Source organism: Harpegnathos saltator, unplaced genomic scaffold (genome assembly GCF_003227715.2).
Source record: "Harpegnathos saltator strain DR-91 unplaced genomic scaffold, Hsal_v8.6 scaffold20, whole genome shotgun sequence".
Classification (NCBI taxonomy): Eukaryota; Metazoa; Arthropoda; class Insecta; order Hymenoptera; family Formicidae; genus Harpegnathos; species Harpegnathos saltator.
Genome location: NW_020229984.1, coordinates 33992 through 48963, shown reverse-complemented (window position 1 = coordinate 48963; position 14972 = coordinate 33992). Strand labels below are relative to the sequence as shown.

The following is a 14972-nucleotide window of genomic DNA, read 5'->3' as shown; positions in this document are numbered from 1 at the left end:
CATGGTCCGATGTTGTGCCCCCTGCGCGCTTAATTATCCCCGCGGTGTCCATCGGAAAATAGCTTCCTTTTCCTTCCGCAAATAAACGCCACCGTCGGCGATAACGTCCCGTCGTGAATAAATAACGCTCGTAATGAGTGATCATCATAAATTTGCATCTTGTTATTTTTTATAACGCGCGCATCCGCTGGGCGCGCATGTTATAAACGGACGAATTATCCGATCCGTCGTTAGCGTTTCGGGGATACTGCCGGATTAACGATAAAGGAGGAGAGAGAGGGGGGGAGAGAGAGAGAGAGAGAGAGAGAGAGAGAGGAGAGAGAGAGAGAGAGAGAGAGTAGCCCGCGCTAATTACGTAGGCGCTCGTCCATGCTTAAGCAACTCTCATAACGAGATCCACGACACCGCACGTGACCGCCGCAAATGAACCCTACTTGTGCAGCGGCACCCGGTGAGGATAGGTCAGTAACGCGTCGGCAACGCATTCGTGCCCCATCAAGCGGGCATCACGATCGTGTGGCTTCGTGCGCACCTGGCGCGCATACAAGGTGTTCTCAAGTTCGCGCGCAGACAAATTCGCCGCTCAGCCTCACGCGCGCAGCAAATTCGCGCATCGCTGCCTCTCAACTCGGCCGGACGTTTTAAAAAGCCAGCCGCGTTAAAAACTTAGCCGCAGGCGCGGAATCGAAACGGTAAACTTAACGGGAGCAACGGGCAATATATTCGTGTGTGCGGCGCGGCTTTTTGAATTTGCGACAATTCCGTCGTGTTGAATCGCTCGTAAGTGAAGAGAGAGAGAGAGAGAGAGAGAGAGAGAGACTATCGATCTTCCGATACGACGGCCGAGCAAAAGTCGCCTATGGAATTGATTAATCGAGGATTCTGACAGAGTACGATGCAGGATTCGCCAAGACGAACGACTACAACACCCTGTATGTCCGATCGACTCGCATCGCTCTCGTGTCCACCGGAGCCAGGATCGTTTGTCCGATGGACTGACGCGCGGATATCTCGAATTTCCCTGCGCGAGCGACTCGACCGCGGCTTCACCCGACCTGGCTTGCCTGCCTGTCTGCTGCTCTGCTCGCAGTTGCCTGAAATTCGTCGGTCTACCGAGAAACGTTACAAAATTCCGGGACGGAATTCTTGAGCTGTCCGGCTCGAATGACACCGGCGATTGGTGCGATAGGAATCGTATCCCCCGTACTTTGTTCGCCGCTGAGGCTTTTGTGTGCGGACTATAAAGAACCTAAAGTGTCTCAGCGTGTCGAAGGCGCCCCCCTAGCAGAGAAAAGAAATGCATCATATCTACCCGGATCGCTAAACAATTTCAACTTCGAGCCCGAAATCCGGTTAACGAAGTGATCGACACTCTCTTACATTATGATCACGGAGAATGATGATAATCTCTCGACGAGAAACTCTAGGAGCGAGTTCATTTTCCCGGACGATCCCCGAAGATTATTGGATCTCGGTTTTTCAGCGCGTCGCGCTGGTAATCGAACTCTGTTTTCGCAAGACTACCTTTCGGATCCGGTAACTTCACTCGCATCCTCCGAGCATGACCGTATAAAGAGTAAAATGCTTTTCCTCCGAATGATTCGGCTCTCAGTCAACTGGAATCTCCTCGAGAATAATTGCGATAATTCGTCACAGTTGCAGCAAACAAGAGCGAACGAACAGAAGTTCTACGGTTCAATGTACATACAGCAACGCACGCAAAGGATGTAACGGATAATCCTCATGAAAGATTGCGAAAGAAAGTAGTTCTCTCGATAAAGTGCCTCTGTCGAACCACGGGTTCTCGTCCTGTGCATGATATGTTGCGATTACGCGGCTGATCGAGGACATTAACGCGCCCGTCTGACGGACGCGAAATATTAATCGATACCTCTCGAAATGGGACGTGCCACGTCGCAATTACGATCCCGCAATGGCAGCTTAATCTATAATCGCATAATATATTCAGCTGTCCCATTTCAGTAATGACTTGACGTAAGCGCTAATTAAGTTGCAATAATTGCCTCGGCAAGCACCGTGCCGTTCCGATTTCTCGGTCGGTCAGAATTAAGTCGGATGCCGTGTGCCGGAGATATCTACACAGATCTCGATGTGTGTTAACAAAATGCCTGGAGAAACGCCAATCACTTTCTTCAAAAATTCTCCGACCCGGTACAACGACGACGCGTTTTCGCGACGGCATGTTTCTCGCTCGCCGAGCACAGAACGTAGCCCGATAATCGCACGGCAAACTCACGGTGCGTGCCGTCAAAGTTTTCGTGAATCTGGATGTACAGGGGAACGTGTCACAGTGCGACCTCCCCACCCTTCTTCCCGCCGCGCGATTTACTAAAATAATATTTTCACAATACAGGGAGTCGCGAATATCGATCGGCCTGGTCGGCAATGTGTGAGCAGTCCGACCGGCGCGGCGAGTCCCGATATGCTAAAACGCGAGGAGGCGAATACGAACGGACGGAGCTCGTCTACTTCGCCGGGCGTTTGACCTCGATACCGACCGACCCTCGTACTCTCACCGAGTCTCTCATTCTCGCTCTCTCCGTCTCCTTCTCTCCCCCCCCCCCCCTATCACTCTCTCTCTCTCTCTCTCTCTCTCTCTTTCCTTACTTCTCCCTCTAGATGCCTCGTTCCTTGCTCGGCCAGCTCCTCATCGCGCCGACGAGGAGCATCCGAGCGTTTTGCATAAGTAACGCGACTCATTCGCGTGTCCTATGAAATGTTAACCTCTCCCCTCGTTGCTGTGCGAACGCGCTCGTATACGAATGTCGTTCGCCGCCGTATCCTACGTAGAAGTCGCGGTTTCCGACGAAAGCGACTCCGCCTCACGATTTCATTCCATTCTACTTGATTAGCTGTGACGCAGGCACGGTTCTACGTTCGCTACGCGAATAGCAGGTTTTTCAAGCCAATCGCCGCGGCGATTTTCGCACTGACGACCGATTCGCGCGATTCGAATGCATTGCGAATACAGAGGACTGAAGCTCTCACTTGAATCGAACACAAATAAGCGCGATGAGCCGAAGACGTCTCACGATCACGATGACCTTACAATCAGCACACAGCTTTCTACAGATCTCCGATCGAGAATGATGCTGTCTCGCGATACGCGATTCGCGAGCTGCTTGTGTGTCAAGAAAGAACGTCAGGCAACATGAAGTAAAGTCGCGCGTCTCAGCAACGAGCGATTCGCTTTCCGCTCACGAGCGGACGGAAGCGGTCAGTATTTCTGTATTTCTGGTCCCCTGGTTGACATATGTACAATTATAATGTCCAACGGCGCACATATATACGGTGATGAAGATATATACACTTCTCGACACCGAGCGTCGATAAATCAGAGGGAAGTATCATCGTTTTCGTGCGCCCAACTTTCCTCTTACAACGGCATCTCCGAAAAATGTGGAAACGGACGGAGACGAAGCGACAGGAAGAGGCGGAGAGACGGACGAGAGGTAGAGGTAGAGAAAGAAAGAGAGAGAGAGAGAGAGAGAGAGAGAGAGAGAGAGAGAGAAGTGAGGAGAAAGAGAGAAGGCGAAGAGGAAGAGGCGCGAAGAAAACGGGCGTACGCTTAGCACTGACTAACCCCATTTGGTAGCAAAGCGAGAGAAATCCATTCCAAGGCGCGGAACATTACCCAAACCATCCGCCGCCGTGGAGCCCTGAAACCCCAGCCATGGTTGCCATAGTGACCGCGTCCATCCTCCCCTACGTTTGCTCGTCTCGTGCAGTCCCCCCCCTTGTGTTTCCCAACCTCCCCCTCCTTCTCCTTCTCCCGCGCTATGGCCATCCCCCCTTATCCACCACCTCCGCCATCCTCACCATCCTATCGTGTTCCCCGCACCTCGTCTACCCATCGTTATCTTCCCTTCGCCCTCCAACCAACCCCTTCGCTCGTCATCCAACCACCCACGTCACTTCACCCCCCCTTCCTACCCAGCCCACGACACGGCGTTAGCCGATATCAAACTGCGATATCAATTACCGCGACGGCAAACTACCGCACGAAGCCCGGCGATGAATTTACGGGTCGGAACACGTGTTTTATGCAGTTTGTCGGGTGTAGTGAATATTGAGGGGGGGGAGGCGCGGCGACGCGACCAGGGGTTAAATGCGCACATTTGCGCCCGCGCCGCGTCGCGACTGATCCGCGACAATTGCCGCTGCAATTCGACACGCGAAAAGCCACCGCGTCCAGTCGCTTAACTCCCTCTTTCCGGGGGCGATGTGACGCTTCGCGTTAGATGAGCGTCGCTCGACGAGGCGGATCCTTTCTGACACGCGCGCTCTCGAATCGCCGCAGAATTGAAAAGCGCGAGCGTTTCGTTTCACAGCGACAGAAAGTGAGACACGTGTCTCCCGAGGAAAAATTAATCGACTGTACGTCGTCTCTGTCTCGAGTGAAATGGGAATTCTTTCACCGTAAAACGCGCGTAATCGTCCGCGCAAAAACGAGAACGAGTACCGCGGAACGGATGAATATCGCGCATTACATTAAAATCCTAAATTAGATCATATTAACTCGAGCTGAGTTATCGAGGAAATAATCACAGTGACATCCTTATCCGGGCATCAGATTAAATCCCTTCGACCTATTTATCGCTCCGGGCAAGCGACGACGAGTTTGACGACGGAAAGAATTGAGTTACGCTTGCATGACTGCAGTTTCGTTTTTACGATCGCATGCGAATGAACATCCAGTTACGGGGATATTTGATCTCAATGCGAGAAACGGCCGCCTTGATGTTTAGCTTATTGATAAAAAAATAAAAATAAACATACCCTTTCCCTTCCTCCCTCGTTAAATCAAAGATAGATAAATAGATAAATAAATATACCGGTATAATAATATAGACGGATCAATAAATAGATAAAGACAAGGAATATCTCGTGTTTTCTACGGGCACGATCGCACACCGATAAATTCCCTGTAACTAGAATCCTTTCGATGCTCTCGCCAATTAACTCCATATCGCGGCACGTAGCGGATATTCGATAAATTTCATTCTCACGCACGTGTATCTCACCTTTTCGAACATATTTATCTTAATGAGAATCGACGGCTCCGACAACAGCATAAGGCGAGCCTGCGACTTGCAGGATCCTCCTTGGATATGAACAAAAAAATAGACTTTGCGAGCCGACGACTCATCTCAATATCTCTTACACTGAACTCTCAATCGCAGGGGACAAGAAATCGTGTTCTATCCGCGAGTTTCTCTCCTTCTCACAGCAATCCGCTACAAATATCTTATCAAGAATTTAGAATTTAGAAGAACGTGTGGTGGCGCACGCGGGAGGTAGAACCGACCGAACGTATATATCCGTGTGACTTTCCGACCTCGCCCACGCATTTCTCTTTACGCGTGGGTGCATCCAACATTGTGCAGCATTTTACAGGCGCGCGCGACGGCGTCGTTAATCTGGGTCAATGTAACGACGGAGACGGTAACTCCGTTGGCGGAGGTCAGACCCGGGTAAATGGAGAAAGATACCGCAAAAAAAGTACAACTCGACTTCCTGACTTCATTCCCGATAAGAGCGTGAAAACTTCTGAAAACAAGCTGCTCGCCAAAGCACACGTAACTCGATACCGTTAAATTATATTAATCTTCCGCCCGAGCGAATTTCAATCGATAAACTGATGATACATGCATCGGTAGAGCTGCATGTTTGCACTATAAATAAACAATTGCGAGCTTCTGGAACAGCTTTGCACTCTAAACTAGAGTCCACGGAGAAAGAAAGAAAAGGGATAGAAGAGGGAGGGAGAGAGAGAGAGAGAAAGAGAAAGAGAGAGAGAGAGAGAGAGAGAGATCGCTCAGCGTTAAATTTATCATCGATAAAGCGTAGATTAACAACGGACGTGGCTTGCGTATTCCATCTGGCCGAAGGTGGGCAACAAAGTTGCGCGCAACAAAGTTATCGCGGCGCTCGCGTGCGCCTCGACATTTTTCCGGAAACTCGGGAGGATCTCCCTTCGCAGTGGAACGCCGAGCGATTCATCACTGCATTAGCCGGTAGCATCGACGTAGTTATGAAACTCGCTCCCAGACACACGACGCGATCGCGTTTCGAAAGTTTGATTGGAAGGACGACATGAATGATGAGTATTCGTTCGAAAAAGTTTAATATAACGCCGGAAAAAGCGATCGCGCGCGAGTCCCTTTTCCTCCGCCCTTTCCTTCCCTCATGTTCCTCCTCGGCGGGATTACTTTCGCGTTTTCCGACGCATCCGGAACCGTCCGGGGTATCCAGAGTATGCGCTCGAGGTGTTAGCGGGAAGTCGCGCGTCGTTGGAACGTCCGGCGACGTCTGCATGTTGAATACACGCGCATACATACGGTTAGGTTAGCGGTACGAGAGATTGACTGCCGCACGGCGTCATATAGTTCATTATACGGTTACCGGTTACGCGGAAACTTGGCGAACTTGGCATCTGCCTTGGGCCGAGCCCGAGGAAACCGCCCGAGGAAAGGGGAAATGTGGCGCGGGGACAGAGAGAGAGAGAGAGAGAGAGAGAGAGAGAGAGAGAGAGAGAGAGGCGAAGGCGTGGCCGGGAAACACCAGAACTTCGACGAGAGAATATACGAATACAACGAGGGAAAGTGCAGGCGCGCGGCGAACTTCCAGCACGTAATTGCGAACTCGGCCGAACAGCCGAGATTTAATTAACGAATCGGGTAGCGAATTTTTAATTGCTTTATCAATTCGGCGATCGCGCTCAGTCGCGAGACCCTCCCCCCCCTGCCCCGTAGCAGCTCGCGACTTCGGCGAGCTCCACGGTGACCGAGTTTTTTGGCCGATCTCGTCAGAAAGCGAGGGAAAGCCTCGTTTCCGAGCGAGGATCTTGGCGCATCCTGACGCGGACCGCGAGGAGAGCTCGATAATGGAGGCGCAACTGTACATTCGGTTTTGATCGAACTCCCAACGCGATACGCGGATGCAACTCTCGTTATTTTCGAGGTCGACGATGGCGATGAATTCGACGACTTTCACGGCCGGATCCCCGGGGTTGCGGCGTGGTTCGCGCGATTCCGGTTCACTTTTCCACTTCGTCTGCTTCCAGGTGGATCGCGGCGAGATCCTAACGGTACCGGCTGGATCGCGCAGCGGCGGGATGGGACGGAACGGAACGGGACGGCGGCGTTACGAGGTGGCGGTTCAGTGACCGACCGACCGATCGACTGCAACGCGCCGGAGGAGGATGGATACGAGAACGCACGTGGATACGGGAGAGGAGAAAGAGGTGAAGGATGACGACGAATTTGAGCGAAAAAATCTTTATCTCGTCTCCTTCGGTCGTAAATGCTCCCCTCGAAAATTATTTTGTTGTTTATTCGTCACGATCTGTTCAATTAAAATATAACGGTTTTTTCTTCATACTTTCCTTCTTGTGGCGTAAAATCGCGACATCTGGAAACACCTTTGCGTCTCCTTTCCGGTGTACGTCGCTCTCTCTCTCTCTCTCTCTCTTCTCTTCTTCCCCGAAAGAGAGAGAAGGAGAGAAACGCGTCCCTTTCGTGAATAAATTGCGCGATTTCCTTCCCTGTTTCACCCTAACACCTCCTTCCAGGAGTATTGTGTCTCGTTCTCGGGGATAAACGGAGCGAGTGATGGCGGCACGGCCGACTTAGACTTTCCTTACTTTCCTCTGACGATGCTGGCGTGCGATGGCGACGAGAATATTGACAATAGGCGAGATCGTCGGTGGAAATCGTCCTCTCAACGATAATGCGGCACGGAAAAATGTCACTCATAGGTGAAGCGGAAGGAAATGGAAAGGCTCGGAACTCGAACATTATAGATATTTAAATACGTCGACATTCTTATCATATCAAAGATCAAAGATATCATATCAAAAATGACGCTGAGACACGGAGAACAAGTTACTCAGAATGTGTCAATATATTTTAGTCTGCATCATAGTTAACTATATAACCGAAGACGAGAAGCTTTAAAAATGTTAAGCGACGGGAAGATGGTACCTCATGACGTCGAGTCGGAGATAAGGAGTTTTGAGTTCATCCACCTTCGGTTATAAATATTTCCCTCGGAAATTATTTTATCGTGCACTCGCATTTATCACCATTTACGATCGCGCGCGCGCCTCGTTTAAGAATATTCGCTTCGCCTCGCTTAGCCAATCCACCTTCCTCACCCTATCGTATGGCTGAACAAAGTTCTATTATGGAATATTTCAAAAGTAGCTCTCTCTCTCTCTCTCTCTCTCTCTCTCTCTCTCTCTCTCTCTCACACCTATCACATGAGATATTTAGGGGATGAATCAATCGCCTATATTTAAGCATTACGTTAAATTTAAGCATTACGTTCGGAGTGAGAAGCCCCGATGCCCAATTTAGCGTAAAAAGAGCAGCTTCCGCGAGATCCGAAGCGATTGATCGCGTATACTCCCGTCCTGCCACGGCCCGGCTTCTCAAGATTTTCATAAATTCAGAATAATCCCGAGTAATAGCGAGCGCGTAACGCCAGATACGAGCATCGGCCTTATCGTTCTCCCACGAGAAATTCCCGGTGACGCGATGAACTAAAGAAATCGCGCTGCTATATTCTATTTAGAAACGCCTGTTTGTACGTACGTCACGGAGGTAAAGTGCTCGTATACGGTGTCCCGGAACTCGCGACTTTGATCTTCAAGATATTTCTCTAATTACTCCGCAATTCACTGCTCTCGACAAAGATTTCTCTCGAAAAACATGATTATTCGCAGCACAAGTCTTGTAAACGTCTTGTAAAACTTTGTAAACCGAGTTAAAGTTCCACCGAAGCGTACTTTATATAAACTGAACGATAGTGTAATTAATCATTCACATGACGCGCACGGAAGCCTAATTAATCACGTAGCATATTGCTCGAGAATCTTCCGGTTTCACGGTATAGAAAACTAGAAACAAAACCGCCAATTGCGCGCAGGACACCCTGTACACGGTAAAACGATCGACTTGGAGATACCTCTCCGAGATAAGTGGGTTATTGGGACGAGGGAAGCGCGACACGATGGTAGAAAGAAAGACAGAAGGAAAGACCTTCGAGCGCGCGGAGACGTTCAAGGTGCAATGCAAGATATCCCCGCGTGTCCGTAGTGACCCATTATCCGTCCACTGTGCACTCAGTATGCTTCTATTATTCCGGTTATCTGCTTCCTCGCTCTTACATAAGCCGCACACATTGTAAGCGAATTTCGATATATCCGTCCGTGTACAATGGAGAACTAACTTCAGAGAGTAAAATCAGTATAACGATACAAAAGCGAAACAAAAAGAAAACGGACAACAGAAAATGGAAACAGAAAAGAAAGAAAAAAAAAAACATGGAAAACAAAGACGTATTTTCATAACGTTCCAAACGCGTAGCTAATTTTTGCCGATAAAATGCACGTAAACCGATCGACGTTACTTTACGTCTTAAAAAAACATTAACCGGCGTCATAGCCCGATGTGGAAATAACGAGTCAACAAATATAAGATATAAGTCATACAAGATTAATCTAGACTCAAGATAAGCAACATCCTTCCAAAACCGCATTGACCTAACGTTATGCCTTATGACGCGTTATTAACGCTGAAAAATTTAAATTAACCGATGAGAAATGATGAGTCACCAAGTATAAGTTACAAAAAAAGATGCAACACGAAATTATACCGCATCGAGCTGCGATTACCCGTTGTCAACAAAGCTATGAAGACAGAGGCCACGAAAGGTCGGAAAGTGACAAGTAAGAAAAAGTCGGGCTTCCGATTGTAAATAAATAAGATATGAGTGACAAAGTTTTAATCTAGACACCAAATAACTAACATCCTCACAAATCGCAACGACGTGCGCCTGTTCGTTCGCGAGAAATTGAAGCCGATGGGTCAATCTCGATCGATGCGAAAATCTCGAGTCACCGGGTATAGGCTGCATAATTATTTGCAATAAGACATTGATCTAAGTTCGAAATAAGAACGATCCGAGCAAATCGCATTTGGAGTTATCGAATGATCAAAAAGTAATAGGCCAGAAAATGTCAGGTCACGAAATATTAATTAACGAAATATGAGTGATAAGGTTTTAATCTAGACCCAAAATAAGTAAGATCCTCACAAATCGCAACGACATGCGCCTATTCGTTAGCGAGAAATTGAAGCCGATATGTCAGAATCGATCGATCGCCAATTATAGATAAAAAATATGAGTGACAAAGTTTTCGTCTAAACCATTAAAATCCTCACAAATCGCGTTGACGTGGTGTTTCGCGTTATATAGGTATTGATTACAAAACGTGATAAGTAACTGTGAAAATGTCTACTCACCAAGCAGAAGCTGTCTATATGGATGATGGAAATATGCTCCAATATCGATAATGACGTTCTACGCAACGCGCATTGGTGTTTTGTCCGCAGAAAACGACACTTGCTTCCCGCACTCCCGGAAACGATAATTCGCACACGAGACTTCTCCGGACGATCGAAAATATCAAGTCTGACTTTGAACTGACATTGTGAGACACCGCTGGAATGGCCGTTTCGCGGAATATTCATTTTCGACCGTTGTATAGTACTGCGTCATAACAACTGCGCGGAGATTGCTCTCGGAGATTCCCGAGAGGACACGAAAGTCACCTTCGGCGAGTTAACATCACGAGAGACGCAGGACGACTGTTCGAAGACGTATCGCGCGCCGCGATCCATCTCGTGATCGACCGAATTCACGACTGATGTGCACAAAGACGTACACAAATTTATGTTATAGATGAGCGCTACTTCACTCGACAACGGCAACTTCACTCTTGCAACGGCTTCCATCACGTATATGAATACATATATTTATACTGGTTATACTGAATATCCATTTTCGCCGATTATTTTTATCGACACTTTCCCACAATAAAGATTCGAGACTTACTTCGGTCATTCCCGGCAGTGATAATTCACGTTGAACATGCCTCTAGTGAGCCCAGTAATTCGAACTTGCACTCACCATAACGCAACGGACGTGCGACATTTTGGTCGGTATTCCCCCGACTGACCGTTTCGCGAAATGACCTCTCGCAGGAGTTATTTAACGATGCTTCCTCACACACATACACACACTCGCGCAAAACTCACTTTCGGCACTCCCGGCGATAATTCGGACGCGAAACTCACCTTCGGCGAATTGTAATCGCGAGAGAGGTACGGGATTGCCATTTGAGAACGTCCGATCGTTCGAGAACATCCGACGCGTCCACCATCTGATTCCGTAACTGACCGAAGTCTCGCGATGCTTGAGATATTCGCGAACTATCTTGATGCGCGCACTACTTCACTCGACACCACCGACTCGTTCCGCCGGATTTTCACTTTCGGCGACTAACGACATTCCACCGCTACACAGATTCGTACACAGATCACTTGTGACGCTTCCACTCGGGGTTATACAGCGACATTTCAGCACGCGACACACGCGCGAAACTTACTTTCAGCACTCCCGGCGATAATTCGGCGACGCGGCGAGACTCGCAAGACTTAGGCGAGCTGAACTTGCGAAAAGTATGGGACGACTCTTCGGGAGCAAATCGGACCGAGCACCATTCCGGAAACAACTGAAGATCGTTACGATTGCAATCTTGAAATATCGATGCTCAAGGCAGCACACCCCCTGGAGTGATAATTTGTATGCCGATTAGAAATTCAACGTATATCTCAAAGAGTGCGCATAAGATTATACTTCAAGAGGCTCTAATATTTGAAATGTGAAAACGCACGTGTCGTTTTAAAAGTTACAAAAGATGATTAATCATCAAATATCTCAACTGCTATATACATCTACACTACTAATAGCTTCTAATTAACACCCACAGCGTTGCATAAAAGTGGTACGCCACTTGAGCGCGGCGACTGTACGATCATGCAGATTCGCACAAAAGTATACGGATATTCCTACGACGTAGGTGTTTGCGCACATTTACGTATTTGGATAATAATAAATCGCATAACACTGATAACGCATTGTTTGATAACCTATCGCAACGAAATATCCGCAAACACGGGAATCCTCGATGGGATCGTCAGAGACTTGGCACGTCATTCTGCTGCCATCTGTCGTCGAATTGTCGACGACAGAAAGTCGAATCGTCGGTCAATATCGACGGTGAAGCGAACGGGGGAGTCTTCGCTTGTCACTTATCGACGCAGCTCCACAAGAACAATCATGACACTCTCCCGTATCGATTTCATCATCTCGTAGCGTCGCCGTGGCCCTGTCGTGTGCGCGTCGAAAATATTTACTACGCGCCGGGAGTGCGTGGCGAGGCGCGTGTGCTGAGCGGAGTGTTCACGTTTCGGCGACTTTTGGTCGGGTTTACGAACACAGGCCGACTCGAGGCGAAGGCTGCCGTGCTGCAAAAGTGATTTTATGGTGCTTTACTGTTAACGCTCGTCATCAGGACTGTCGATGTCGCGCGTTGCGTAAACCGTCATCTCCGCGGTGTTGCTTCTTCGTCGGGAAAGAAGAGAAAAGAGCAGAAAAAAGATACTCTCGCATAAGCAACGCGACGCGGAGAGAGAGAGAGAGAGAGAGAGCGGGTGAGCGCGTCGGGGCGCAACGGTTCTCTAGAGCATAAATGGCACTGCTATTCACCAGCATGTGGGACTCTACAATGTTCCTGAGCACCTTAACCCCAAAATTCTACGTCGCCCTTACCGGCACATCGTCCCTCATCTCTGGACTGATTCTCATCTTCGAATGGTGGTACTTCAGAAAGTACGGCACTTCGTTCATCGAGCAGGTATCGTTGAATCATATCTCGCCGTGGATCGGCGGCGGTGACAGCACCAACGACGGCAACAACTCTAGCCTGAACGGCTCCGGTGCCTCGAATCAACAGAACGTACCAGAGTGTAAGGTATGGCGTAATCCGATCAATCTGTTCAGAGGCGCGGAGTACCAGAGATTTTATTGGGCCACCAACAAGGAACCACTGACGTATTATGACATGAATCTGTCAGCTCAAGATCATCAGACGTTCTTCACGTGCGAAGGTGACACAGGTGAGGTACAACAGTCCTGTCATTGGTATCTTAATGAGGATGTGTTGTAATGTGTTTGTGTTTATATTTGTATGTACGATGCATAGAGCATGTAATTATTTATTACAAAGAATCCAAATATTTGACTGATAAGATGAAAGAAATAATCATCCGAGATCAATTGATCTCTCTTTTACAGGTAAAGCAGAATATGAAATTATGCAGACAGCTTGGAGGGAGCGGAATCCAGTAGTAAGGATAAAAGCTGCACACAGTGCTCTTGATCGTAATCCAGACTGTGCCCCAGCATACATCCTCCTCGCAGAAGAGGAAGCTATTACTATCGTAGAGGCTGAGAAGATTCTGAAACAAGCATTGAAAGTTGCAGAGAATAATTACAGGAGGTCGCAGAATACCCAACACCAGGGCTCCATAGCCGAGGCGATACATAGACGGGACACAAATGTATTAATCTACATCAAGAGACGATTGGCGATGTGCGCACGGAAGTTAGGAAAACTGAAGGAAGCGGTGAAGATGTTTCGCGACCTCACGAAGGAGGTGCCGCCGATCATGAATGTTTTGAACATCCACGAGAATCTGATAGAGACCCTCTTGGAAATGCAGGCGTATGCGGACGTGCAAGCGGTATTAGCCAAGTACGACGACATCAGTCTACCGAAATCAGCGACCATCTGCTACACAGCAGCGTTGTTGAAGGCGAGACTGGTGGCGGACAAATTCTCGCCTGACGTCGCCAGCAAACGGGGTTTAACCACTGCTGAGATGTCAGCAGTGGAGGCAATCCATCGGGCAGTGGAGTTCAATCCACATGTACCTAAGTATCTCTTGGAAATGAAGCCGCTCATCTTGCCGCCCGAGCATGTACTGAAGCGCGGCGACTCCGAGGCGATTGCATACGCGTTCTTCCATTTGGCGCACTGGAAGCAGATCGAGGGAGCCCTGAATCTGCTCCACTGCACATGGGAAGGCACCTTCAGGATGCTGCCTTATCCGTTGGAGCGTGGCCATCTCTTCTATCCATACCCGACGTGCACGGAATGCGCCGACCGGGAATTGCTGCCGGCGTTCCACGACGTCAGCGTATATCCGAAGAAAGAGCTTCCTTTCTTCATTCTCTTCACCGCCGGTCTGTGCTCCTTCACGGCGCTGTTGGCCCTGCTCACCCATCAGTACCCGGACACGATGGGCGTAGTCGCCCGCTCGATGCTCGCTTGGTTCTCCCATCCGTTCTACTACATCCTGGACAAGCTGGAAGCCATTTTACCCTCCAACTTACTGCAGCAGCTCTCTAGAATATAAGACTGTTTCTATGATCTCCGTAAATTATTATTAGCGATTCGATTGTACGTACTTGTTTAGAATGGACACATCGTTGTATGGACACAAAGATAACTAAAAGCGCAGAAGCATAATATAAGTAAAGCCTCGAATCTCATACATATATATATATATGTGTGTATTATATATATATATATATATATATATAACGTAAGCATCTTAGTCGACGGAATAACTAGCATTGATTACACGCAACCGATCAAAAATATAGTCCGTCGGATACGATAATCGAGCATTTCGCAGGTTCGGCCGCTCGTATATCATACATCTGCCTTTTACGTGATTTTCTGTACAACAGCTTTTAGTGCGCAGCGATGCGCAATAATTTCGCTATAAAATTTATTATTATACTTGTGATATACTTATTGTTTCTCCTTCTTTTCCTTCATCTCCGACTTCTCAAGCGTTCCTTAAATCCTAAATGTAAGCTTCGATTTGCAACTCCCTGCTGACTAATAACGATGTCTTGTAGTAACGATTGTTTACTTAGTATCATAAGACCAACCCAGTAATCTCAATGCCCGCTGATGTACCCGAAAATAATAAAAAGAGTCAGGACAACTTTCTTACTACTTGTCACCT

At 48.3% G+C, this 14972-nt stretch overlaps 1 protein-coding gene across 1 annotated transcript; it reads left to right on the top strand.

The window, feature by feature from the left end:
- The first annotated feature begins 12230 nt into the window (after positions 1-12230).
- Positions 12231-14951, top strand: LOC105190834 (protein ST7 homolog). Its single transcript, XM_011153790.3, has 2 exons — positions 12231-13049; positions 13228-14951. The coding sequence occupies exons 1-2, from the start codon at positions 12623-12625 to the stop codon at positions 14349-14351; spliced, it is 1551 nt and encodes a 516-aa protein (XP_011152092.1). The 5' UTR covers positions 12231-12622; the 3' UTR covers positions 14352-14951.
- Positions 14952-14972: the final 21 nt, after the last annotated feature.